At 37.9% G+C, this 27,780-nt stretch overlaps 1 protein-coding gene across 3 annotated transcripts in view; it reads right to left on the reverse strand.

The window, feature by feature from the left end:
- Nucleotides 1-27,780, reverse strand: part of ABCB11 (ATP binding cassette subfamily B member 11) — an 80,391-nt gene that overhangs the window by 20,049 nt on the left and 32,562 nt on the right. Inside the window, exons 10-18 of one of the 3 annotated variants that reach the window (XM_042952581.1) lie at nt 27,238-27,351; nt 24,055-24,165; nt 21,939-22,064; nt 19,995-20,198; nt 17,996-18,166; nt 17,295-17,496; nt 16,219-16,294; nt 11,694-11,796; nt 3,932-4,096 (exon numbers count right to left, since the gene is read on the reverse strand). In XM_042952581.1, coding sequence (XP_042808515.1) covers nt 3,932-4,096; nt 11,694-11,796; nt 16,219-16,294; nt 17,295-17,496; nt 17,996-18,166; nt 19,995-20,198; nt 21,939-22,064; nt 24,055-24,165; nt 27,238-27,351 — 1,272 coding nt within the window. Of the gene's footprint in view, nt 1-3,931; nt 4,097-11,693; nt 11,797-16,218; nt 16,295-17,288; nt 17,497-17,995; nt 18,167-19,994; nt 20,199-21,938; nt 22,065-24,054; nt 24,166-27,237; nt 27,352-27,780 lie in introns of all 3 variants that reach the window. The other 2 variants (XM_042952582.1, XM_042952580.1) reach the window with 2 other exon arrangements.

The following is a 27,780-nucleotide window of genomic DNA, read 5'->3' on the forward strand; positions in this document are numbered from 1 at the left end:
GAATAGATTTTAGGTACAACAAAACTTCCTAATTTGGGCTTAAGTGAGGGAAACTTGAGTTCAAAAACGTACACATTAGAGAACTTTATTTATTGTTCTAAATTAATTTAAGTAACTAGAACAATGCTAACAAGCAGTTGCTCAAAAGAAATCGTTTATGCAATACATATTTATTGAGTGCCTGTTATATACCAAATAAATCTCTTGAAAACAATGTATACTACTCCATTAACAAATCCTTTTTTGCAAAGCAAAAGTAACCTATTCAAATAATCAAATTCCAAAGTGGAGAGGGGAGTTCCAGATTAATAAAATCTACTGTTTCTAGGATAATTTCTAGGGTCTTCATGGTTCTTAATACAGGTGGAAGTGGGATTGGAAGATTCCAAGGTCTTTCTCCCCAGCATTGAATAACTCATGTGTTTACTTTACAGAGTTTATAAATTTAGGGGTTTAAAGACATGTTGCAGTTTGGTTTTTAAAATCATTATACACATCCCCCAAACCCCAAACAGTGATGCCACATTTCCATTCCTTCCTCATGTCACCTATTATAATCATGGACAAAAGGACTATAGAAGTGCAGATTAGCCAGTTTAACTCTTATTCTAGAGATGGTAAACCAGAGCCCCAAACATCAAAACTTCTGTCCAAGTTCATTTAGCTAGTGGTTATTATTAGGTAGGGAAAGGCCTATTTTTTCAGATTCCAGTGATTTTCTTCTTGCCAGCTCTCTTGGCTCTTGGCATGACTCATCTTGTCTGGGTTAAAAAAAGAGTGTTTGGCTGATGTTAAATCCATACAAGTGTCCAGTTCAAGAGTGGGCATCTCGCTATCCATAACTTCTTTTAACAAAATTCTACTCCATGAGTTCTTTGTTGTTGAGTTTTGTTCTTGTTGAAATCAACCCAAAAGGCTACCCATCCGTAGGCTCCTTTATAATACATCTGTGCCATTTTTATAATGGTGAGTTTGTTTAAGGAGAAAACAGATATTCATTAAACTCTTGCTATTTACCAGGTGCCAAATGTGTAACTTAACCTACTTTAACTTCAGTGAAGATTTCCTTAAATTAGGCTTCTTAAAACAACCCAGTGAGGTAGATTTTCTTGTCCCAAATTACAGATGAGGAAACTAAGACTCATCAAGGAAAAGCCACTTGCCTAAATGTACACAGAGAATACAGAGCAGAGACTTAATACGAATCCAGGGCTGACTGACTCCAAAACTCGTGCTTTTTCCCAGCATGCTACGTCCACATTGCTGTGCTTGGAACACATGCACACTTTCCAAGTCAAATAGACCCATGGAAAGTGAATCAGATACATTATGTTTTATGTGTGTATTGATGCATCACTAGATTAGAGACCAGGATCCTAATAGTGTCCAATCGTTTGCTGGGTCTGTGTTCCAAACTGTGGTCTCAATACACCAAATGTTAGTATTGTGCCCTTTAGGTATGTCAGAATGAAAATAGCGCAATTACAAACAGACTATTATCTGACTCATGATTATATCCTATGAGATGAAAGTATCATGAATCTACTGATGAATATGTGATAATTATGCAAGAGACAAACAGAATGATCTCCTTCATCAGAGAGGAAAAATAGTACTTTGTTCAGCATCATTCTCTTAGAAAATACAACCCGGTGAGAACATTAAACAAGAGCAAACTTTGGATTCCACCAACCAGATCCTGTTACTCTGGTAACTGCAGCCCTTAAGTGAAAAGCCTTATTGCTCAAGCCAAGTTTTTCCTAGGATTTCTGGTTGTGAACAGAAGAATCACATAACGATTGTCACTACCAACAACTGGAAGCTGCTCTAGAGAGCAGGTGTTACAGCTGAATCGTCAGGTTTTATCTGACCTGGCCGTTTCATAGACTCTTGGAACTGGCAGTTATCTTAGAAACCATTTTTGTCAATCCTTCCTTTTGTGGTTGAGGAACCTAAGGCCCAGAGAAATGGCATGGCATGACCCCAAGGCATACAGTGCTTGATAAGTAACTAGAAGAGCCAGTTTCAGAAAAAAAAAAGATCTCTGGGTTAGGAATCCAGAGCTCTTTCCACAGGAGCTCATATACAGGGTTTGGGTGAAGCTCAGTACAGTCTTTACTCTGTTTTTTAAGAAAGTGAGAATCAGCAAAGAAGCTGTTATTCTGGATTTATTTTAAAAAGCAAACATCTAGGGCAATTGTCTTTACAGATTCAACCCTACCCACCACACCCTCTGCACCTCATCACTATTCTGAGATGCATTTCCAGAGCCTTTCCCTACTAGAATGTCAGCTTTATGAGAGAAGGGAAGGGCTTTGGTTTTCTTGTTCCTCCGTCTATCCTCAAGCCCAGCAATAATGTCTGGCAAACCATAAATGATTAATACATATTTGTTGAATTATGAATAGATTTTTGTGTTTAATGTCTGTCTTCCTCATAGACTAGAAACTCTATTAGAGAAGGCACCATGACTGATACTGCAATCCCAAGTTTCTAGCATAGTGTCTGTGGAAGATGATCAACAAACATCTGTTGAGTCAAAAAAGAACATTTATGTTGCATTTAAAATATTGTACTTACCAGACATGAAGGATGATAAATTAATTGTTTAAGGGATTTTCATCATAAAGGGTTTTACATAACCAGAAATTCAATTTACCAGAGTTGAAGTTCTCGGTTTCCAGTTTCCTACTTCTCTGAAATTAACATGATTTCCTCACTTCCCACAAGGGGGCAGTATAAAAATTAAAAGGGCGACTGAGGCCCTCCCTGCACAAATGACTTGATTTTGTTTATGGACTCTCTGGGTCTTTCTGTATGATTCATGCCTGTGGGGACATTTTTCTGGTCGGGACCTCCCAGAGAAGCCGCAAAAGAGAGACTAGTGGGGGAAAAGAAAAACTCAGGACTCTTAGTAAGCTCTGGCTGTGTGGTATACTGGCAAATCCTTGAGGCTAGGCTTTGGAAAAGGTGCCTCCTACTCATGGTCCTACCACCTAATTAATTCCTACTTCACCATAAACAAATTTAAAAAGTTATCTAGATTCTAGGTTTGCCTCCTTGTTGATCTCACGGGATTTGTGGGGGGTGGCGTAAATTTCAACTAAGGAAACTTGGCAGCGTTTTGATAACTAATTTTGCAATGATAAAGTTTTGTTAGAACCTGGCTCTCCAGGTTCTGCAGATTTGAACCCCAGATCCATTACTTGCTATCCTAAATTCTGTATAACTTGATTTGCTTTTTTGCTAAAACAGGAACAATAAGAATCCCTACCTCAGATGGTTAACTAGGAAAATTTAGTAAACTATTATATATAATGTGCTTAGTGTAAATTAATATTTGTAATTATTGTTAATTTTTATTGTAGCAACAAAGTCAGATGGAGAATACAAAAACTCCTAAGGAAGTGAAAATTGGAATAAGCTCATTCTTTATCCGTGCCTTATTGTACTTCTCTCCTCCTTTTCCTCTTTCCTCCCCAACCTTGCCATTTCAATGGTGCAATCAGCAGAGAAGAGAATTACACATGCACTAACACCTGCTTTTATAAGCCAAACTCTGCACCTCAGCTGTTCAGCAAGATCAAAACGGCCCTAAAATCCTTTTGTACTATTCGACGAACCTGCTTTGCATTCTGATTTTGTTTGCATATAGGGAAATTGCCCTCTTCTAACACTAAATTTGCAGCCATAGTGCAGTTTTTCGCAGACATGATGCCTGGATGAGCGTCCTGCCAGCCCAAATGAGAGTGTTCAGCTTCACCTTCTTGTCTTCTGTGCAATGGAAAATCAAGGCACTTTTAGTCCTTTGTGAGGAAAATAAAGCTACATCCATTAAAACAACAAAGCCAGCCTATCAAAAATGACAATACCCACTGATACAAAAACAAACAATGTGAGGAGAATAACGTGAACCCAGCTGTTTGCTTACCCCAAGAATCTGGCTGAATAAAAAGGCATAGAGAGGTGTGACTGAACCATTGACAGAGGCGCCCACAGCCCCTACCAGCATGTAGGGCCATTCTGGAGCATTGAATCTCAGAATCCTCCGAACTGGGGCAGGTTCAATTTCTTCTTCCACAGGAATATCCTTGTCCTTGAGGGGAGAAAGGATTACATTAGTCATCCAGAGGTACACACAGACATTTTTGCATTTATTCTTTTATTATACAGCAGACCCTTTGGCATTCACAGATTTAAAAGTCATGGTTTGATTGGTTATGAGTGACCTCAAAGATCTACAAGATGTTAGTGATGCGTTGTTTTGCAAGAAATGGTTTTGAATTGCTTGCCACCATGCCGTGACTTGGAAGGGACGAGCTAGATGGACACACATCTGAGGGTGAGGTTGTGGTTTTCATGTCGCAGTGAGTATGTGTTAACTCTAGGGGAGTAACAGATATGTTGGAACTTTCAAAAAAATAACTCCCCAATTAAAAAAAATTTGTGCTATAGTGGTATTTACATATTTGAGGACTCATAGAAATTTTAAGGTATGTCTTTCATAAATGTCCTTCTAGAAACTACCTGAAGCTCTGAGGCAGGACAGTGTATCTGAAAGAAGACAAAGTCATTATTAAAATTTATTAAATGGTGTCAATAGTTATAATTTACATGCTCTCTGTAAGACTTTTCTTAATTAGTACCCAGAAGTATATGGTAATCCATTCAAGATTTCTAAATTCTACATATTCTTTGTAATGAGTGAAAATTATTTTAATAGTTCTCTATTCTGTTCTCTTTAGTTGTCATTAAAGTGTCAAGCTAACAAATTTTTATCCTCTTGAAGGCAAATATTATATTCAAACCCCATCATTTTTACTATCGTTTTCCTCACTACTGATATTACTCACTGCTTGATCTTTAGGACCATTTATTAAATTTATTACTGATTTCATGTAAGAAAGGATTTTAGGTGGCTTATATAGATTTGCATTATTTTTTTTTACTTTTTCTATTAAAATATACTAAAATATTATAACAGATGAATTACAAAACTATGAATTAGTGCTCTCTTTCATTAATATGTAATAATCTACCCTTTAGGTAGCTGAATGTCACGAACAGACAACAGCAAGGAACTTCAAATATTTTCCTTTGCCTACGAAGTCAAAGACCACATTACCAATTCAGTTTAAATAAAGCTTTGTGTCATGTTATGTCATTATCGTTGCAAGCCAAATAGGCTGGAGGAAGGCAGCTTGGCTGGTGATGGATTTCTTGTTAACTCCATTTCAAATTCTCTCTTGGCCTGCCCTCAACATGTGCACTTGTCATTACTATACACTCATGTAGCAAATCCTTCTGTCCAATAATTTAATCTCTCACAGCTTACTAACTCTAGGAAACCAATTCCTCCAACCAGAGAGGAAGAGAGGTGCCTGGGAAAGCATGAGTAGAACAAGCATGGAAAGAACAGGGTTCTTGATTGAACCCAATGAAGCCACCTATGGAATACATCACGAAGCAATTTAGCTCTCTGGGGCTCAGTTACCTCATCCTCAAAATGAGATTGTTGGACTAAGTCGTTTTAGGGACATAACTCTCTATGGGTATCTTGTATTTCTGCACATCTTATACAGAATCACTGACTACCTTTATTTAGAGTATTTTTTTTTCAAGGGTGTTTGCATAGCAAATAGCCTTGGAAGACAAAGATGGTGTCTCCATCCCAAGAAGAAAGCAGATGTGCTTACTACCCATTATAAAAGAATCAAGTTCCTCAAGTTCAGGATTCCTCTCTTAAATACCCCCTTCATTTGCTAGTATCATCTGGCTCTCTTTAAATCTGGTGTTTGGGCTGGGAAACCAGTGCAAATGATGCACTCTGGCTACTACTCTTGCTGTGAGTAATAAAGTTCTTTGTCTCTGGCTCAGGGCTCTTGTGTATTCTGCCCGCATCCATGAAACAGTGTCAGACTAACTTGATACCTTGCACTACAGCAAAATTTAGACCCTCTACAGTTTTAGACAGTGGTTGGTGTCCAGATCAGGATGCGTGCCAGACTCATGTGGGTCAATGATTAAAAATATAAATTCCTGGGGCGCCTGGGTGGCGCAGTCGGTTAAGCGTCCGACTTCAGCCAGGTCACGATCTCGCGGTCCGTGAGTTCGAGCCCCGCGTCGGGCTCTGGGCTGATGGCTCGGAGCCTGGAGCCTGTTTCCAATTCTGTGTCTCCCTCTCTCTCTGCCCCTCCCCCGTTCATGCTCTGTCTCTCTCTGTCCCAAAAATAAATAAAAAACATTGAAAAAAAAATATATAAATTCCTGGGGGGGCACCTGGATGGCTCAGTCAGTTAACTGTCTAACTTTGGCTCAGGTCATGATCTCACAGTCATGGGTTCAAGCCCTGCATCGGGCTCTGTGCTGCATCTCGGAGCCTGGAGCCTGGAGCCTGGAGCCTGCTTCAGATGCTGTGTCTCCCTCTCTCTCTCTACCACTCCCCTGCTCAACTCTCTGCCTCTCTCTCTCTCTCAAAAATAAATAAACATTAAAAAAAAATTTTTTAATATAGATTCCTGGGGCCTATCACCAGAAATTCTAATTTAGTAAGCCTGAGTGTGAATCTGTGTTTAAAAATAAGGTGTTTGAAAAGATACTAATGTGGATCTCAGGGTACAGCAGAGCTATCCTAGAGGCTGCATGAAGCAATCATACGTTTCACAAGCTTTTAGAATTATCTACACTTAAAAATTTACAAAGAATAAAATTCACTATTAGAGCCAATGGAAAACTACAATTCAAAAGTCACTGATATTTATGACTAGTGGTTCTATCTCTAGAACATATATTGAGAATAAATTTTAGTTGCTTTCTACACTTAGAAAAAAAACTTTATTTTCTTTTGTGTCTTTGTTCTTTTTCTTCTGCTTGTCCCTTTTTACATAATCTTCAGTCTACATATCCTAGTTCAAAGGGTGTCTAACTAAGATTTTCAACTTTATGTGCAATGGAATAATGAGGAAGAGGGGAACATATTCTGCGAGTAAGTGCAGGTCCTTCTGACATCCTTATAACATCCACCAGAAGTATTCCTTCCTGTCATAAATATCTAGGTGTTACATTTTTCTCTGTTTCATTCTCACTGCTATTGTGGGCTCTCCATCCCTTCTGCAGTGACCCCAGCTACTCTCTTACTTCTATGAAAGGGTCCTCAACAACTGTGGCAGTTTCTAGGAGTTATCTTCAAGTGTCCCCACATAGCTGATCTGGGCCATATCAGAAATGCAAACATTTTCCCTCTCTTTCTCATCAGCAATGTCGCCCATGAAATGCCAACAGGCTCTGACACTACCTCCACTGCATTCTCCTCCTTGTAAGGGCTGCACGTGGTTGACTGTCCCCTGAAATCATTTCATGTCCATGGGACACCGTGCATGGTGCTCAACAAGAGACATATTTCCTTGGTATCATACTTAGTCATGGTAGCTCCTGAGGGGCACTACTTTGGGATCCCAAAATCTCTCATAGATTTTGTGTGAAAATTACTTCTGTCTGCTTCCTGCTATAATCCTTCTCTCTCTAGGACTCAGACATGAATTCAAATAGATAGGGCAAAGAGACCATTATCTGAGACCATCATCCTGAACTCTGACTTCAAATTTCTCTTCCCCTTCTAGAACTATATAAAGTGTTTGGCATACAACTTGGCATGTAATAAATGTTCAATAAATATTAGATGACAAAAAAAAAAAAAAACCACCACTCCTCAGGTAATTCTAGTAGTAAAGCCCAGTATGCGAGATTCCGGGCAGTATGCAATCTCCAGGACTCTACGAGCCTAGGATTCCATGATTATAGGTTTAGAAAGTGTCAGCTGTGCTCTACCATCAGGCACATTAAACTCCAACATTTTCTGGAACCACTGCCCCACAAAACAGCTCACTCACAGCCTGACATGACAGAAATTTCTCTGGTCTTCAGATTCTTGAAGGTATCCCTCACCCTAAACAACAATACTTAAGACATTTTAAAATAACATGAAGTGATTTTTTCCAGGAGTTATCATTCTAAGATAAACTAACAAGAGGCAAAATTTAATTGATTTGAGTAATTTTCCTTTGTCCCCTTTCACTAGAAGTTTGATTTAAAGGAAACTGTTCCCTGACTGTCCCCCCCGCCCCCCGCCAAATGCACCATCAAGCCTGAATGATTGCAAAAACTAGAAAATCTGTCCCTAAGTAATTGACTTACTTGATATAGCTAAAAGAATAATAGAAGAAAGCAAAATATAAAGCCATTATGTATAGAAGAATTTTTCCTTTGAGTTTTGCAAAGCTAAAGACAAATTTAGTCATCTAAAAAAAGGCTAAAGATAATTTATTCATCTTCCCTGTATATGTAGCAAACCAGTAACTCACGGAGAGGGGTAAAATTATAAAAGTTGATGTGTTCTCTTACTACAGATTCCTGCCTTTATTGTAGCAATGTCAAGTTTATTATATGTAAAGAAGTATCCTGTTAGAAAAAAAAAGAATCCTGCTTGCAACTCCAGGGCAGGGAGAGGGACAGTGGCTCTTGTTCATCTCTGCATCCATAACACAATCCCTGGCACACAATAGCTGTACAATCAATATTTATTGGATGAAAGAATGAATGGAGCTTTTATGCCCATGGTGCATACATGCAACAAAACATTTATTTAAAAAAATACTGAGCTCGTCTACTGTGCAGATGGTTCAATGGTAGACACTGCACTTTTCTCAGTTTCCTTCCTTCCGTCTCCTTTTATAGGTCAGGTGAAAATAAAACCTCCTACCTACTTAAATCTTATGTTCTGCTTTCTGTGCTTTGTTACAGTGATTTCTGCGTGCCAATCCATAGGGGTCTCCTGCCTCAATAACGACTTCAAGATTTGATGATAAGAAATGAGAACTATGATAAAGGAGCAGAGATTCTCCAAATGAACATATAGTGATAGCCATTTGTAAGGGTCCTATCTCTGTCCTCTTAATCAATGCTGAAACCCTATCTTCTAAGTTAGCTGTGATGAAGTGGTGGGTTTCAAACTTTTGACCTTGACTTGATTTCATACAGATCCTACTTTGTTTGTTTCCCTGAGAGAGATGTCTCAGTATCAGAGACTGGCACCTTTTGCCTGAGGGTGTCCCCTAATCCTCCACTTAATTTTGTCAGCATTATAGCTAAGATCTGACTCTACTGATGGCAACCCAAAGCACAGCTTGGAGAGTGAGAAGAAACGTTACCTAGTTACCAGCAACTGGGAGACCTTGGTCCCTGGTGAGCCCACCTAGTGTTTGAAAGTACAAGCTCTTTATGCAACCATCTCTTCTAAATGTTCAGAGTCGAAACTCTGAGAGACCACAAGGTGGAGATAATTCCTTTATGTAAGTAAACATTTTGCATTGGAACCTGAGATAGCATACTTCCCAAGTAACACATTAAGGTTAGAATTTCTCCATAAAATGAGAAAAAGAAAGGATTTTGCCAGTGTTTGGCAAATTTAGTTAACTTTTAAAATGCTTTAAAATCTACTTGAGATCACAATATCCCACATATTTAAAGTACTTTAAAATATTACTTGAGATTAGAAATTCCATACATTAAATTTTATCAACCCTAATCCCGTTGTTCCTTTTTAAAAAATTAGTTAATTTAAATCTTAAAAATCCTAATGTAATTACCATTGAGCAGTCTTAATATAAGCATAAGATCTAATTTTCTTGGAGCTTTCACAAAATCACAATGGCTTCCCTGTCATTTTTTTCCCCTTCTTTTTTCTCTCTTAACTGGAGACAGAATATAAAGTGGCATATTTTAAATATTACACTGATTTAAATTTAATTGAGTTTAACTATTCCATTCTAATTCATAATGCTGATAAGTAGAATATTATATGGAGCATTTTTATTTCTCTAACTAGTCTTTATATTTGATTTAGGTTTCCTCCTTATGTAAATGGTTCCCTTTTGAGTTTCCTCAGCATCAGGAGAACGCTGTGGGAATCTGATCTCCAGATCTCCAGGGATCTGATCTCTACAGCTATGCCGGGCCACTGCCAGTTTCAACAGCAACAACAAAATCAGATTTTATTTTCCTTCTCTTCCTTCCTTCCTTCCTTCCTTTATTTCCTTCCTTCCTTCCTTCCTTCCTTTCTTCCTTCTTCTCTCGCTTTTGTTGTCAAATAGTAACAGAAACTAGAAAAAAACATAAAAAATGCAAAAGTCAAATATGATTGATACTGTTACATTTGAAATTTCAACGTCGTGTTTGGTTCTTTGTCCCCTGGAGCTTCACTAGACTCCTTATATAGGCATCTTGTCATTATTGGTGGCAGCACCATGGACATAGATGAAATAACTATTTCTAGATTTAGAAGAGAAGTTGAGTCCTTAATGGCAAGATGCAGTAAGCAACCATGCTTGCTCTCTGTGTGATTCATCCTGCTGCTCCTAAGTATTTTTCTATGAAATTTACTTAAACCAACTCTACTGGATATTTATTCATTCCTAATATATTAAAACCAGGAGAGAACTTTAATAACCCTTCTGTCATAGTCATAAGATCATAAGGAAGACTGTACTTTATTCCACATTTGTCACTGCGAATAAAGGTTTATAATTACTTCCAAAACGGATTCTCATTAAAAATTTTTTAAAGACAGTTTGAAATTACATCATGCATAATGGATGTGCTTGTAATTAAAATACTCTCTGACTTATTTGCTTTGATAAATCTTGTGGTTTGGGCTTATTTCATTGTAGAAATTCAATTATCATCCTAGTTTTTAAATCTCCTGATATCCTAATAGGTGCAGGGTACTGGCCTAAGTGCTCAAGTTGATGCAAACACAAATAATATACACTCACTATCTTTAAGAAGCTTGTAATTTAGTAAAGGAATAAGACAATATGACCCCAATTAAGGCTCAATAAGAAAACTGCCATGAAAAGTGTCAAATGAAGAGGAGTTTGGGCTTGAATGTAAGACTCTCAGGTTGAAGAATTAAGTTCAGAGATTAAGAAAGGCTTTGAGGGCGGGGATAGATGGGCACCTTATGTGAAAGTAAGATGCCCACAATAGATTTGAGGATCTGTGTCCCTAGGAAGAAATATAGCTACATCTGTTGATTCCTCGCCTATCTCTTTCGTTTTTGTGTTATTTTGAATTTTATTGAAACTAATAGTGCTGATCTTAGATATAGATATATCCTTAAGAAATTATGGTAAAGCTATATGAAGTAAACAACTGTCCATAAAACCTAATCATCTTCTGTTAATTAAAAAATCGTGCTAACTTTATCAAATACCTTTGTCGAATAAACACTTTTGCCAGGGTTATTATAATTTAAGAAGGAGATTGAAAAATTTGAGAAAACTTGTTTTCAAGTATTCTTACAGCCTTTAAAATAATATACATATAGCCAAATAATCTAAGTACATATAATTTGCCTGTGTCTATTACAATGATTCGTCTCAAATTATTGACTAACAATTTTAGTCCATTTTCAGTTATCAGATGTTCTTAAAGGTCATTAATTAATCTGTATTTCTTTTAACATATTGTATACAATTTAGAGTTTTCATCAGGTCCTCATGGATTCTCCCATTTAATCTGATTTAGCAAACATTACTAGATATTTGCCTTGAAAACTCATGTTGTCAGATTTAAAGGCCATGCAATAGTCCCCAGCAAAGACGGTCTCCAATCCCCAAGAGCAACTGGTGCCTGACCTTTCTGTCTTCTTTATAAGTAGACTTATGATCTACAACAGCTAATGGAGGCTCAGGTACCAGGTAAGAAAGCTGAGACTTGGAGCGTTGCCGGATTGAAGCTCTGTAAATAAACAGAAAGATGAAAGAGTCTGTAGATTATGGGCAAGTTGGAACAGGACTTAGCTGGTGTTCAGGCTTACATCATATGTGTCAAATAAACAGAAATGCTTGGTAGGTCACATAGTAACCAGGTAAGACAGCTTCCTGGGCAGGTTTGGCAGAACCATTCTTGCAGCATAGTTAATTAGATTGGATGCTCTGGGCCCCAAGCTAGACTCTGATTCAGAGTGTGCTCAAGGAGGGAAGGAGAGAAGGAGAGGAAAGCTGTCCTACCAGTCTTCCAAAACAAGGTCCAAGGCTCAAATCCATTCCAAATCCACATGGTCTGCTAATTGCTACCAGGGCAAAGGCCCAGCATCTTTACCTCCCTATTGGTTACAGGTTGTAATTTGGATGTCTCTTTCTCTAGGCACACTTGGTTTTACTTTAGTGTAAGGCCACCTGGATACAAATGAGCTCAGAGGAGGAAAATAGGGCCCCTAGTGAGATTTTCTTTAGGCTACGTACTGTCCCTAGAAATGCATTTAAGTAACAAGTAGCTTACTGAAATAAAATTTAGTTGATGTGTTCATTCACTCATTTATTCATTTAACAGAAGCTTATTGGGCATCTATAGCATGCAAACCAATGCCAGATGCTGTGAGGATTACAAAGACTGGTCAATGACAGAATTTTCCCTCAAGGAGTTTAAAATCTTACAGAAGAGCAAAATATGTACCCAAACCTGGCGTAGGAAGAATGTGTTAAGTTCTGTAAGGCAGGGTTGACGAAAAAGTATGGAAATTTAAAGGAACAAAACATATACGGCAGGTATTACCATGAAAGTCTTCATGGAAGAGGTGACTAAGATGGGACTTGGGTATTTGTAGGCTAGAGGAAGAGCATTTCTGGTGGAGAGAACAGTATAAACAGAAAAGCATGGAGACAGGAGAGAACAGGGTTCCTCATTACATATACTTAGTATAGAACAGATATAGGAAGAGATTGGTTCAGGTGGTTTTGTTTTTTCCTTGAGATTTTCTGAGGAGACTCCTATTCTCCTCTAGGTTAAAGGTGAAAAAATATGCAGCACCAGGAGGAGTGGCTGGCGATTATATCAATACCTTCAAAGAAAGAAGCTTACTGAAAAAGGAAGCAAATAGAAGGGGAAAAAAGGTAGAGCTGAGACAGGAAGAGAGAAACTAGATGTATCTTGGACACATCACATATGTGAAGCCTGAAGCCAAAGCTTTCTTGGAACTACTTGTTATGTAAACTGATTCTCTCCCTTTAAAAGTTAAAGCAGGCTGAGTTAGGTTTTCAGTCATTTGCAAATACAGTTTGAAGTGATGAAGGCGTTGGTGAAGACTTGAGAGGAGGGTGTTACATTGTCAAAGCACCTATCTGAAGTAAGAAGTATAAAGAGAGAGATGCTAGAGCCAATGAGACCAGTATCAACTGTTTCAGCATAATCTAGATGGAACCATTTACAATGAAACCATCTTCATCATTTGTATCCAGGTGAAGTTAGGCGAAGACAGATATGAAGGTGGTGCTTGTCTATTATCCATGCTCATCTGGCCTTCTTGAGAAGGTACTAGCACATCACCTTTTTGTTCCCAGGTCCAATTAGTGGCACTTAGTCACCCAGGTGCAACAAGGTGCATGTATCTCAAGTCCTCCCTCTTCCTTGCTCTTGCACATCCACACTCTTGTCAAGTCTCATTATGACCAGGCATGAAACCACTCCTCACCCTGCTTCCCTGTTATCAAGCTGCCCTCTGGGACACCCCAGCTCCCTCCCACCCGGCCTGAGACTCTCCAGCAATAGAGTTACTTCTTTGGGTTATGTAACTAAGGTCAAGAAGTCTTCTCCAGAAGGCATGAGGACTAGGCATGTGTCAAGTGGAGAGAGCAGAGTGCATAGTAGGGCTGAGATGTAAGGTCATGGGCCTGCAGAGAAGTTCAGAGCATTGGAAGCCAATGTAGGAGTATGTGGAAAAGGAAATATGGTTGACTTCCTCCTAGTTCTGAGCATGGCAAAACATATATCCTTGTCCCTTCTGAGTTTTACTACCTTAATCTTATATTTCTTAAGTCTCTCTCTCTCCCTATTTCCCAGAATTTTCCACCTGCCTCTCATAGGCTGTCCCATTGAAACCATGGGCCTACTTGCCAACCCCCTCTGGTCCACCATAGACATCAGAGTTAGGATTCTATCCCGTGCCTTTAAAAAAAACAAAAACAAAAACAGCAACATCTGTCACTCCCTTTCTCAGAAGCTGGGTACCACTTCTCACCACAAGTAAAAACAGCTAATTCAGAGAATGAATATCCCCACGATTTTTCTGTCTCTTTCAACATTATTATTCAGGAGATCAGTTACTGTTATCCACTAAATTGTTCTTGAACCTAAAATATATTGCTAAAGAGAGATTGAGCCCTCAGAAAGACCAAGGCCAAGGAAATAAGATACAAATTAACATTTAATTTAGTCATCTTTTAGCAAAAAAAAATCTGTCAGCATACACAATGAGATATTTTTAACAGACCTTCTTACTCAAATTTATAAATCTTTCTCTGCAGGAGGTTAATAGTTATTTTTTGTGTGTAGATTATATTTCTACATTTCTCTTTCTAGTCACCAAAATGTAGAATTTGTGAGAATTAATAGCCAAATAAGAAATGTTTGTATTAAAAATGTTTATTTGATCCTAATAATAAACTATAAGTAAACTACTCAGAACAAGGAGAATTTTGCTCCTCAGAAAAGCTAAGAAAATATTTACTTTCTTACTGACATGACTATGAAATACATCACTTCCTCTTTACAACTGTTAGCCTAATTATCAAAAGAGATGCCTGTCATTTTCTGTGTTTAAGAAGGTAGACAGTATCCTCAGGTTGTGATTCTAATGATCCTTATAATTTATTTTTCTTCGAATCAGAAAAGCATGGTTAAGTGGTGCCGTGGTGCCTCAGTTGGTTAAGTGTCCAACTTCGGCTCACGTCATGATCTCACTGTTGGTGGGTTCAAGCCCCGGGTCAGGCTCTGTGCTGACAGCTTAGATTCTGGATCCTGCTTTGGATTCTGTGTCTCCCTCTCTCTCTTCCCCTCCCCCGCTCACACTCTGTGTCCCTCTCTCTTCAAAAATAAATAAACATTTAAAAAAAAAAAAAGAAAAGCATGGTTAGACACAATGCCCAATATCTATAAAAACTACCTAATAATTTTGGCAATTGTTGTAACTTTGACTTTATAGAGCAATTTGAGGCTATTACTTTATTATTTTCCTAATTCACAACACTTGATAAAACCAACATTTCTTGAAATTTTTATGAATAAACTTTCTCAAAAGGAAAAATAAAAAACTCTAAGCATAAAATTAGTGAACTATTTTTTTGAGTATAATTGGTATACAATGTTATGTTAATTTCAGGTATACAACATAGTGATTCAACAGCTATATACGTTATTCTTTGAATATTGAAAAATAAATCTCTGTTTGAATTGCTTGGAATTGTTACATAAATGTTTTCTTCTAAGCCACTTTAACCAGTTTTCAATAAGCAATATGCTGTCTTGAAAGAGCAAGTCTTATAACTGTGCCTTTGCTCAGAGTATAGCCTTGAATTACATATCCTAGAAATGATAAAGTCAATGGTAGAGAAATCTACTCTCACTCATTGTTTACTAACAGCCTCCTAACTCAGCAAAAAAAATCTTAAATAATATTTTCACAAATAGAGACAGCTACTCTTGGGCAGAATTCTTAGTTCATAGAATTTTAACATTAAATGAACTATTTTACTGATACACTTAAAACAGGATGAAAGACTAAAACTTACAGTCTTGTTAACGGCATATTCCAAAAATATGTTTGAAAGTCAGTACCCCTGTATTCATCCAAAGAAAAATAAATAGCTGGGGTTTAAGGAAATTCTCTTCAAATGCTAAAAAATACATTTCTTATTTCATCTAGTTAAGGAATGATTTGAATTCAGATGGGTCACTCTGGAAGCAGAAATATTTGTAATTCAATTGCAGCTCAGTAGGTAAAAGAATGGGCCTAAAGCCATGAACTTGACCTCCATGTAAAAACAGTGCTTCATATCATGGTTAGATCTAGGGGACAAGACCAAACACAAATTTTTAAAATCCCCTTTCTAAACTGAAAACATTTTAATTATAAAGCCTCTCTCTCGTGACACTAGCCACAATAAGATAAGAAGCCAATGTGGAACAAAAAAATCCCCATGAATTAGAAACAGAAATGTCAATATATAGCAACCAAGGATTCATTTTCACGTTCATATTACATGAAACCTGGGGCTACACTCAAGGATCTCCTGGTTGTACCTGAGATATTACCTGAGGGATCATAGGGGCAGAGGCTCCTAAGAATATTTTAAAACCTTACAATCTGCCTCATGGCTAGCTTACCTTAAACTAGCCTGGTAGCTCTCTCTGCTAAAGGTCTGTCTGCCACCAAATGAGCCGTCTTCAGCTTCGTCTTCTCCTGTGCAACACATGAATGATTCTTTAGTGTATACAATAAGGAGAGCCATATCAAAATAAAACTACTTATTACATGCTAGCACTACATCTGATGCTAAAACATTCTATTAACTCTATTGTGACAAATAAAACTTAGCACTTATCCGTCACATTCGAACCAAAAAATTTCAAAATACTCAGCAGGGGGTGCCTGGCTGGCTTCATCAGAAGAGCATGTAACTCTTGATCTCTGAGTCGCAAGTTTGAGTCCCCCACACTGGGTGTAGAGATTACTTAAATAAATAAATAAATAAATAAGCAAACAAACTTAAAACAAAATACTCAGCAGGATTGAATCTTTTGAACTGTGTGATACCCAGTGTGTCATCCCCAACGAATAGATATTTTGATAGCATGAATCGTAAAAACTTAAAGGAAGCCCACTGTAGGTGGTTTGTGTGGTAGACACACCAAGTTAAAAAGTATTTTCAAAATAAATCACACGTGTTAAATGTACACAGTAGTTTTACTCAGTGGAGTTCACAAATTGAGATGTGGTATGGTAGAGAAAGTTTGGAGTGGTTGGTTAATGTAGGCTGGCGTAAGCACCAAGTCTGAAAATTCAGACTGAAAACAGAAAGGATGCACGAGGGCCCAAAGTATCTATCCACGCTAATGAAAATAAGCACCACAATGTTTAGTCATTAATTAATTTACCCAATCAGTAAGAATAAATGTCCTACTGTGTGCAGGACACTCTAGGAAGGCTCTCCTATCTGCAGAGTATCGGATAGTATTGAAATCGTTCTTCCACACAAGACCTGGATTTTAGCTCTCTCACTTGATCAAGTAACTGAATCTCCTGAACTTCTGTTCTTTCTCTTATCATCTGTAGCATGCCTCCAAGGGCTTTTGGGAGAACAAATAACACAGTGTATTTTAAATGTAGAGAAATCCATAAAACAGAGTTAACAAACGTAATGCTTTATACAATGTACAACTATATTGGAAAAGACACTCGCTTTTTATGCCCTCTCCGTTAGCAGCTTGATCGCCTTGACTTTGCAAAGTCACTAGAGTGAAGTAAACGCCTTTCCTTTCCATCAATTCTTCATGGGTGCCTCTTTCCACAGCTGTACCATGTTCAAAACCAATAATGACATCTGCAGCTCTGATTGTGGATAGGCGATGAGCAACTGAAACGATTGTATGTTCGTGCCAAATCTGTAAGAATGTACAGTGTACTGTTAACCAAACAGTAAGACAGAGCTGACATTGACATTGGATGGTCTCCAAATCCACAAGTGAGTCAGAGTCTTGGTCCTTATTGGCTATGCAGACATTAGAAAAGGCCAGCACACTCTATCAAGGCCATGAACACCCACATGTTGGTCCAGCTGTTGCTATTAATGAACAGCTAAAAACAAAATGGAAATTTTTGAAATCACATATTCTAAGTTAGATTCAACAAGATTTAAAATTTTTCATTTGTAGCTTCTGGAAGCAAATCATACTGACTTCTATTCAACTGCGAGGAACATTGTAGTCAGTATTTTCTAAACTGTTAGACTGGACCCACTGACCCATGTAGTCCCCTCTCTCTCCCTCCCTCTCTCCTTTCCTCCCTTCCCTTCCCCCCACCCCCATCCTCTCTCAGCAAGCTGCCTTTCCTACAGCACATTTCCACATGGTCTCATACAATGAACTCAGACTTTCAACCAACCTTACTCAGTGCCTCTTGTACCATGCCTTCACTCTCATTGTCCAGCGCTGAGGTGGCCATGTCCAAGAGCAGGATCTTAGGGTTTCGGACAAGGGCTCTGGCAATGGCCACTCTTTGTTTCTGGCCACCGCTCATTTGGCTTCCTCCTTCTCCAACAAGAGTGTCAAATTGCTGGGAAGAAGGTGACACCAGGAAGGAAGAGGAACAATTTGATGGTTCCTGGCAGTGATCATTACAAGGTCCTTTCTAGCTTCCTTCTCAAGGATGAATTTTCACAGGCCCAACTTTCATTGAAAGAAATACCCTTTTGTGAAACGGGTTACTGTCTGATCGATACTTGTATGTAAGATGAAGAAATTGATTTATTCTTTCATTCCCGGGTTCCTGGGTTATATAAATGTTTCTCTCTAGTTCAACTTCAAATAAAATGTTTCCACCAAAGTAAAAGTTGATCAGGGTCCTGAAAACCCATTTTAAAGGGTTAGAGCACATATCAAGTTCTTCCTCCTTTTCTCTAGTTTGGCAACACAGAAAAACACAACACTAAAGCTGTCTTTATGTTGTAAAGGAAAGATCAAACTAGCTTTACGATCACTACCATCTATAGCAAACAGTTACTGAGTATCTTTCATGTCTAGAATTATATGACAATCTCACAATGGTGTCAGACTCTTGTCTTGTTCATTATTAGCCAACATGAGTTGAGCACTTACCATGTATAAAGCATGGAGCTGAGCTCTTTACACATTTCACCTCATTTGTCCCTACAGATGGCCCATGAGATAGATATCGCTGTGGTCAATCGATGGGTAGGGAAATGCTGGGGTGTAAGGGGCTAAAGTAACTTGCCCAAGTTTATAGAGCTTACAAATAGAGAATATGGGACTTGCATGGAGGCAGTCTGATTCCAAAGTTTTATACTCTTTGCCATTAGACTATATCATACTCACAGCTGCAATCCTATTCACACAGGTAATCTAAAAGGCTGATTAGGAAATTATCTAGAACACAGACCCTGGAGCCAGACCACGTGGGTGTGAACCTTGACTCTTCTGCCTTGAGCAAGTTATTTGACCTCTTAGTTCTCTCTTTACAGGTAGAAATAGTAAAGTAGCTACCAACAGGATGGTTTTAAGGGTCAAATGAGAGGTAAAGTGCTTAGAACAGTACCTGGTATGTAGTAAGCACTATATATATATATATATATATATATATATATATATATATGTTAACTAGTAATAACTCTTCTTTGATTTAGCAGACTATTGGCCACAAAATGTATATAAGTATAATAATATGGAGTTGGGTTTTGTTGTCATTGTTTAAAATGAAGATAAATGAGGAATTTTTGAATATGTGAGATACAGTACTGAGGACACGGCATTAGCTCTCTAAACACAAGAAAATTACAGAACAATGACATTAGTAGGCATCAAAGGAGCATTGTGTAAGTCATTGCCACATGAAAAACTTACCTACTGCTTAAACAAATGCTTAACAGATAGGGTAAGAAGATTGTGTCAATGTCAAAGGGAGATTTTAAAAGAAAGTTCCTGTTTGGTAGATTTTTAATATATCAACAATAATATGTTTTCAGACAAAGGGGAAAATTCATGGTACATTTCCAGGAATGAAATCTAACATGGCATTAAGAATTTAATGATTTGGGGGTGCCTGGGTGGCTCAGTCGGTTGGGCGGCCGACTTCGGCTCAGGTCATGATCTCGCGGTCCGTGAGTTCGAGCCCCGCGTCGGGCTCTGTGCTGACAGCTCAGATCCTGGAGCCTGTTTCAGATTCTGTGTCTCCCTCTCTCTGACCCTCCCCCGTTCATGCTCTGTCTCTCTCTGTCTCAAAAATAAATAAATGTTAAAAAAATTTAAAAAAAAAAGAATTTAATGATTTGGGATTCAAATGAAAAGAAATGTATAGTATTGTGTAACTTTTTCTTTTCTCTTTCACAACTTCTGGGTTCCCCCGTGGAATGAGAGACTAGGGGTACCTGTGGCAGGTCCATGATGAAGTTGTAGGCATTGGCTGCCTTGGCAGCTAGAACTATATCTTCCATCGTTGCATCTTCTCTGCCGTAGCGAATATTCTCTGCAATGGTGGTGGAGAACAGAACGGGCTCTTGCTCCACTATCCCAATCTGAGCTCTAAGCCACTGAATGTTAAGAGAGCGGATGTCATGGCCATCCAAAGTCACCTAGAAAACATGAGCACAATGTCACATCTCTTAGAATCCTTCGGGGTTCTGAACCAAAATGCTATGTTGTACTTGATGTACGGGGAGAAAAAGTAGAGACCTGCAAGATTATAACAAAAATAATTCCTCCTACAATGAGGTTGTTTATATAAGAGTGACAATTTATAGTTGAAATCAAGTATAGCTGTAGGACAGTTCATTGTAGAAACACAAATGATGTAAAGGTCATTTAATTGACCACAATTGGCCCAGGAATGGAAAAAATGTTAATTCTTCAATGGAATCAATCAGCTATTCACCATATGTTGTATATTTTTATTATCTTTTGACTTATGACCTATAAAAATGGACTTCAAAAGCTACAAAGAAAATAAGAAATGTTCCCTATCTTGTGTATATGCATTACAGTAACTTTCTGGCCGGATTCATGAAATCTTGCCATTTGTAACAAAGTAGATGTAACTGGAGGGTATTACATTAAATGAAACAAGTCAGAGAAAGACAGATTTCATATGTTTTCACTCCTATGTGGACGTGAGAAACTTAACAGAAGACCATGGAGGAAGGGAAGGAGAAAAAAATAGTTTCAAACAGAGACGGAAGCAACCCATAAAAGACTCTTAAATACAGAGAACAAACTGAGGTTGATGGGTCGGTAGGGTGTGTGTGTGGGGGGGGTGGGGGGTGATGAGCATTGAGTAGGGCACTTGTTGTGACGAGCACTGGGTGTTGTGTGTAAGTGATGAATCATGGGAATCTACTCCCAAAGTTAAGAGCACATTGTACATACTGTATGTTAGTCAACTTGACAATAAATTATATTTAAAAAAAATAGCACTTTGTCATTTAAAAGTAATTGAAACTATAAGTGGGATAAACAATTACAAATTACAATTAGCAAAGAAGCAAAGACCTTACATCAAGAAACCATGATTTTTATAAATTCAGAGTGTAGTTATGCTGGTATGTAGCAAAGAATATCCAGAGGACGGAATGTCTGCACCAAAGAGAATTTTCATTACGTCTGTCATGTCAGTGTAGCAGTGCATCCATTATAGAGAATGCCTTGTATTGAAGCCACTTAACATACAGTCAAATGAGTCTGCTGCAAGGTATCAAGGAAATGTTGACAAGAATGATTTTGAGAGTGTAGAAAGAACAGAGCCTCTGGCATCTAATAGACCTGGGTTCAAACTGGGGGCAAGTCTCAATCTCTCTGACTCTGCTTCCTTATTTATAAAATGAGCATACATACCTTGGAGGTCATTTTGAAAATAAATAATTATTTTTATAGACAAATAAACATGAGGAAAAAGAAACCAAGTAGTTTGTGAGATTATATATATATTTTTAAACTCAGCTTCTCGAAGCAGTAATCAATCTGTTCATTCTAGCCATGCAACCTTTCCTATACCTAGTGTTTGGAAAACTTTAAAAGACAATATGATTTTGTTGCAATCCAAAGAAATAAATGGAAATGTTAGTTCACTGAAGAGGCAGAAATACCATTTTGAATGTATCTGCGTATTTAGTTACATCCCTTAGTGCACAAGCGGGTTGTTCATTGAGTACAGCCACTGTGCAGGGAATTAGTCCAGTCAGTCTGGTCAAAAATCATTAAGTCAACTCTGCATGTGTCAAGATGGTCTCCATGTGTGCTAGGTCTTTATGTTTGACCAGCGTATCTCCATTTGCACTTCCCATCCCCACGTATTGAGGAGGCTTCTGGAAGACACACACCATGCCTTCACTGGGGTCATAGAAACGCTGAATGAGCTGTATTGCTGTGCTTTTCCCAGCTCCACTGGATCCTACCACAGCTGTCATTTCCCCTGATTTAATGACCATGTTGAGGTTATTCAAAATCTGTAGAGAAAAGAGAAGAACAACATTCAGATTGTCAGCAATTAGACTCATAAGTTAGGATGCTTTGTGAGAATACTGTGTATGTGTTTACTCATGCCCTGAAAGCAGTATCTATCAATACCGACCAATAACCAGAAAATTAATAAACAGTGCCTAGGATGAAGTTTTAGCATTTAGCACATTACTCATTAATAAACTCATAGTGGCGGCGAAGAAATAAAATGATGTGTGGTAACACTGTTGCAGTAAACAAACCAGGACAACTTTTAGAAGTATGTTCCAAAGTTCAATTTAAAAGACTCCTGATACTAGGACGCCTCAAGGAGACCGTCTCAATTAGTTACGGAAAAAAAGCCATTAAGTTAGAAATATAATACTAATTTACTGAGCATGGATTAACAATAAACTAATTTGCAAATGTTAAGCTGTTATGCACTTTTATTGTGTGTGAACGTATGATCTGAATAACTTTCCCTAAGAGATGTTTGTGGCATGTTTGTTAAGTTTAAAGCACCGTTAAAGGTAGAGACTGAATGCTGGTAGGTCCAGAAAGGGAAGAACAAGAAGCTAATTCATAAGCATATGTTGGGTATTTTCACCAGTTCAGTGGTGATTTTTGTACTTATTATGGAAAGGCAGTTTGGGGTCCTCTGTGTGACAAAATCTCACATGCCTTTCATCCCACTAGAGAGTCAGGCTTGCAAATCACTTTCACTTACTGGACTGTATTGGACTGTCATTCCCACCAGGGTGGCAGGCATCAAGTGTGCTTTTTCTCATTATAGCCCAGTACAGCGTGGCACCCAGCAGGGCTAAATACATACTTGTGGTATAAAGACTATTTGCAGGTCTAAGTAAGATTTTGTTAAAACAAACTATTAGTGTTGGGAATAGAGGATAAAAGAGAAATGAAATTATTGTGTTTTAATTCTACTGGTATTTATGAAACAGCTCTTATTAGCTGGTTCTGAACAGATACTACAAAGCAAGTTTTTAGACATCCATTAAAAAATCTTTACTGAGTGAGTACTACCTTGTGGTTGATCTTTCACACATATGTTGACATATATTGACATTTTGACATATGTTGTGACATTTAATGTTTCCATACATATGTGATATGTAACAGTAATCTAAATACACTTCAGCGATGTAATCACATACATATGTACGTATGTGTATATATATACATACGTGTGTGTGTGTGTGTGTGTGTGTGTGTGTGTGTGTGTACGTGTTTGCCTACATTTTAGGTACATAGTGTCAGAATTAAGTAGCATGGGATTTACTTCCCATAACAGAAATATTAAGAAAGTGTGGCTAGAGGTATTCTGTAAAAATTAGAAATAAGTCTTATTTCAAAGCCAACTCATTCATGGAGAGTAGATCCTCATTTACCTGTAGAATAAGTTGCCTTTAAAGATACTTGCTCAGTAGGTGTAGGAAAACTGTAAATTTCTTCATCATGTGCCCTGGGCAATCACCCAGCACAAGATACATGAGCCTAAGGTCACAAGCTTACCTTTCCTACAAAGACTGATCTAGTGATCCTTGTGAACTTAGAGATAGGAAGGAAGAAACCACAAGGCAGCAGCTTTTCTTTGCCACTCCTTCCCTTACCCACTCCATGTTCCACCCTCTGCATCTGTACTTTTTGGCTGTTCTGATAGACTTGCAGTTTATTTAGCTTATGCTTTTCATGACAGGAATCATACTTCAACAGAGAATCATCCTTAACCTGACCTAACCTGAATGTGCTGCCAGAGCGTGTCCTCACCAGAGGGATTTGCACATTATCGTTACTACAAAGGAATGTGGTTTGTTGTCTGAGAAATGACATGATGCCAAGCGACACTTCTAGAGAAACATGCTTCTGTTCCTTCTTCCTGGACACTGTCATGCTTCAGAAAAACATGTAATTTGTGGCTCTGGATATGAATCATCAAAGAAGGAAAATGTCATTGTTCCTGGGGAAAAGATGAACACTTACCTTCACCTCTGGTCTGGAAGGATAATGGAAGGTCACATTATGGAATTCAATTTCACCCTTAATTCGATCCAACTTGTAACCATCCTCTGACATGCAGTCAATGATGGGTTTCTGGAGTGGAATATAAAAGGAATATGCAACAACACACATTATATGCATTTATGATCCATCTTGGTTTGAATTTACGCATAAAACAGAACAACAACCAGGTAAAACTTGTAACAAAATTTGTTTCCACATTAAGCATTTATTAATAACAGTAATAATATGAACATTTACTAAGATATTAATATGAGATATTATATTACTATACATTAATAGTATTAATATATTATATTACATATATTAATACATGACCAAATATATACAAAGAATTAATATATAATTAATTATAATCTATATAAAATATGTCAATAATATACAATTGATATATAACTTCACATTAATTAAATTTAATTAATTAAATTATTATTACTATTTGTTGACATATTACTATGACATATTATATTATTATATAATAACATAATATAATATATAGTATTAATCTATAGCTAATATATTATTATATTAGTATATAGTATATTAATATTATATATTATTATATTTTGAGATACCATGGAAGACAATTTACAAGGTATTTTAATATGTGCTTTTCTCACTTATGTAATTGTCACTATAACCTAATTAGACATATGATATGCTCAATTGTTTGCCTGAGGAGGTAAAGGACTCTCAGAGAGGTTAAGTATCTTTCCTAAGGCCACACAAAGTCATCCAAGCCAGGGTCCAATAGTTCTCTACATTTGTGTATCTGTGGTAGATGATGATTAAAACTACCTGAATGTCCTCAGGAACCTGGGTGGCTCAGTTGGTTAAGCCTCCAACTTCATCTCAGGTCACTATCTCACATAGACAGCACAGAACCTGCTTCAGAGCCTCTGTCTCCCTCTCTCTCTGCACCTCCCCAGCTTTCTCTGTCTCTCTCAAAAATAACTAAACATTTAAAAAAAAACCTAACTGAATGTCCTCAAGTGGTATCCTCAAATACTACCAACTTTCAGTTGCTATGCTGAATTTCACCTCATTGTTGTTAGTAATGAGCCTAATCTAGAATTTAACCCTTCCAGTTAATCAGACAGGAGTGAGGGCCATGTCTTGCTACCAGAACACTCCACGTCAGCTTCTTCCTGCTTCTACACTTGTGAGAGAAACTCATCATCATATCTCATTTTGGGGCAATAGTGTAATCTATTTTCTTCTTTGTGGGTCTCTAGTAAAGATAATAAAGTAACTTTTAAATAATTTTTTGTAATAGTTTCAAAGTCCTTTTAGACTCATTATCTTATTTGAGCATATAACAACCCTAAGAATGAGGTAGAATTTGGATAGCTCAACATGTCTATGTAGTTTCCAAAAATCTATACTCCAATATATGAAACCCCCAAATACGAAACAGATAAAGTGATCAACAGTTTCCTCAGGTAGGTTATATGCTTCATAAATACTTAAGATTTAGGGGACCAAAGAAGAACCTCTAGATTTCCAGGGCTTCCAAAGGGGAAGAACATGTTGCCCTCTTCTCCCTTCTATTCTTGGATTTTGACTTTCTAGCTGGACCTCCAAGGTGCTTTAGTAGATTAACCAGGAAAATCCTAGCCAGACTACCAGACAGTCTAAGGTCTGTCACCTTTAGAAGATAATCCAAACTTACAAACTTGGCCTTAAAGTCTTGCATGATCTGGCCCCTTCCTCTCTCTCCAGCCTCTGTCCCTTGCTCACTCAACTCACACACACTGACCTTGTTTTAGGTCCTTGTATTCACCAAGCCCTTTTTCCATCCAGAGGGCTCTCTTCCAGGAATAGCCTCCCTGCTCTCATTTCCCAAGCACCGTTTCCCCCTGAACCTCCCTTCACATGGCTGACTGTCCTTGAGTTCTCAGGACAAATATTATCTCCTCAGAGATGAGGTTACCATCACTTAAAGTCTCCTCTCCACTCCAACCGCTACCATGCTGACCTATTTTATTTCCTTTATTGCACTAATATTATCTTATCTTTGAATGTGCTTACTTCTTTTTTTAATTTTTATTTTTTACTGAAGTTAGGTTGGTTTTAGGTGTACATATAGTGATTCGACGATTATATACATTACCAAATGCTCACCAAGATAGTGTAGTTACTTTCTGTCATCACACAAAGTTATTCCAACATTATTGGCTGTACTTTTCATCCCTGTGACTTGCTTATTTTATAACTAGAAGTTTATCCCTTTCACCTATTTTGCCCATCCTGCTAGCCCCTTCCTCTCACAGCCACCAGTTTGTTCTCTGTATTTATGAGTCATTTCTGTTTTTTGTTTGTTTGTTTGTTTGTTCATTTGCTTTGTTTTTTTTTTTGCATTCTACATATAAGTGACATTGTATAGTATTTGTCTTTTTCTGTTCACTAAATGTAATACCCCCTATTTTTTTCTAATGTTTTTATTTCTTTTTGAGAGACAGAGAGACAGAGCATGAGAGGGGGAGGGGCAGAGAGAGAGGGAGACACAGAATCCAAAGCAGGCTCCAGGCTCTGAGCTGTCAGCACAGAGCCTGATGTAGGGCCCGAGCTCATTAACTGTGAGTTCATGACCTGAGCCTAAGTCAGACGCTCCACCAACTGAGCCACCCAGGTGCCCCAACATAGTACCTTCTAGATCTGTAAATGTGCTTCCTTCTTTACTACCTGTTTCCTAGTATGATAGGAGTGCAAGGACCTTATTTGTTCTATTTCACTCTTGCAGTCCCAACTCAGTGTGGAGCCTGGCTCATGATAGCACTTATTAAGTATTGCTGAATTAGGGGCATTGTGATAGTCCTCATATTTTTTTTAATTTATTTTTTTAATATTTGTTTATTTTTGAGGCAGAGACAGAGCGTGAGCAGGGGAGGGGCAGAGATAGAGAGGGAGACACAGAATCTGAAACAGGCTTCAGGCTTTGAGCTGTCAGCACAGAGCCCAATGCGGGGCCCAAACTCACGAGCTGTGAGATTATGACCTGAGCCGAAGTCAGACGCTTAACTGACTGAGCCACCCAGACGCCCCATCCTCTTATTTTTTTTAACATTGAGGGTAAATTCCTCAGAAATTCATTTCTCTCCCCACCCCAACCTGCTCATGGCCTTTACTTTGGCTCTTACATACCCGGTCTATTGTCTGAAAAATGCTGGTGGCTGCTGCACGCCCAGTTGCAAAGGCTTCCAAACAAGAAGATGCATTGCCAAGATTTAAAGCTCCTACTATGATACCGAGGAAAATCTGAAATAAAAAGAGATAAACATAGTTTTTGTATGTTTTTGTCAATTTGTAAATAGCGCTATCATTCAGGCTATTTGTGTGAACTCAGAGATTTCTCAGAAATGTTCTTCCTTGGGAGTTTGAAAGATAACTATTTCTTTGGAGACACCTGGAATAATTTCTGTTCTACAAAGTATCTCCAATTTTTCTATTGTTATGATTTAAAAGATTACATTATTTATAACTGAACATCTATGTGTAGAACACTATTCTACAAAGAAGAATATATTTTGCAATGAGGAAGAGATCTAAGCAAGGCAGCGTATAGACACAAAGTGAGTTAGAATAGTGACATGACAATTCAGTTTGTCACATGAACAGCCTGATATGGTCTCTGGATAAGAGACCCCTGATAAGGGTCACTGAAGCAATAAAGACAGTATGATTAGC

This window comes from Panthera leo, chromosome C1, assembly GCF_018350215.1.
Source record: "Panthera leo isolate Ple1 chromosome C1, P.leo_Ple1_pat1.1, whole genome shotgun sequence".
Taxonomy (NCBI): domain Eukaryota; kingdom Metazoa; phylum Chordata; class Mammalia; order Carnivora; family Felidae; genus Panthera; species Panthera leo.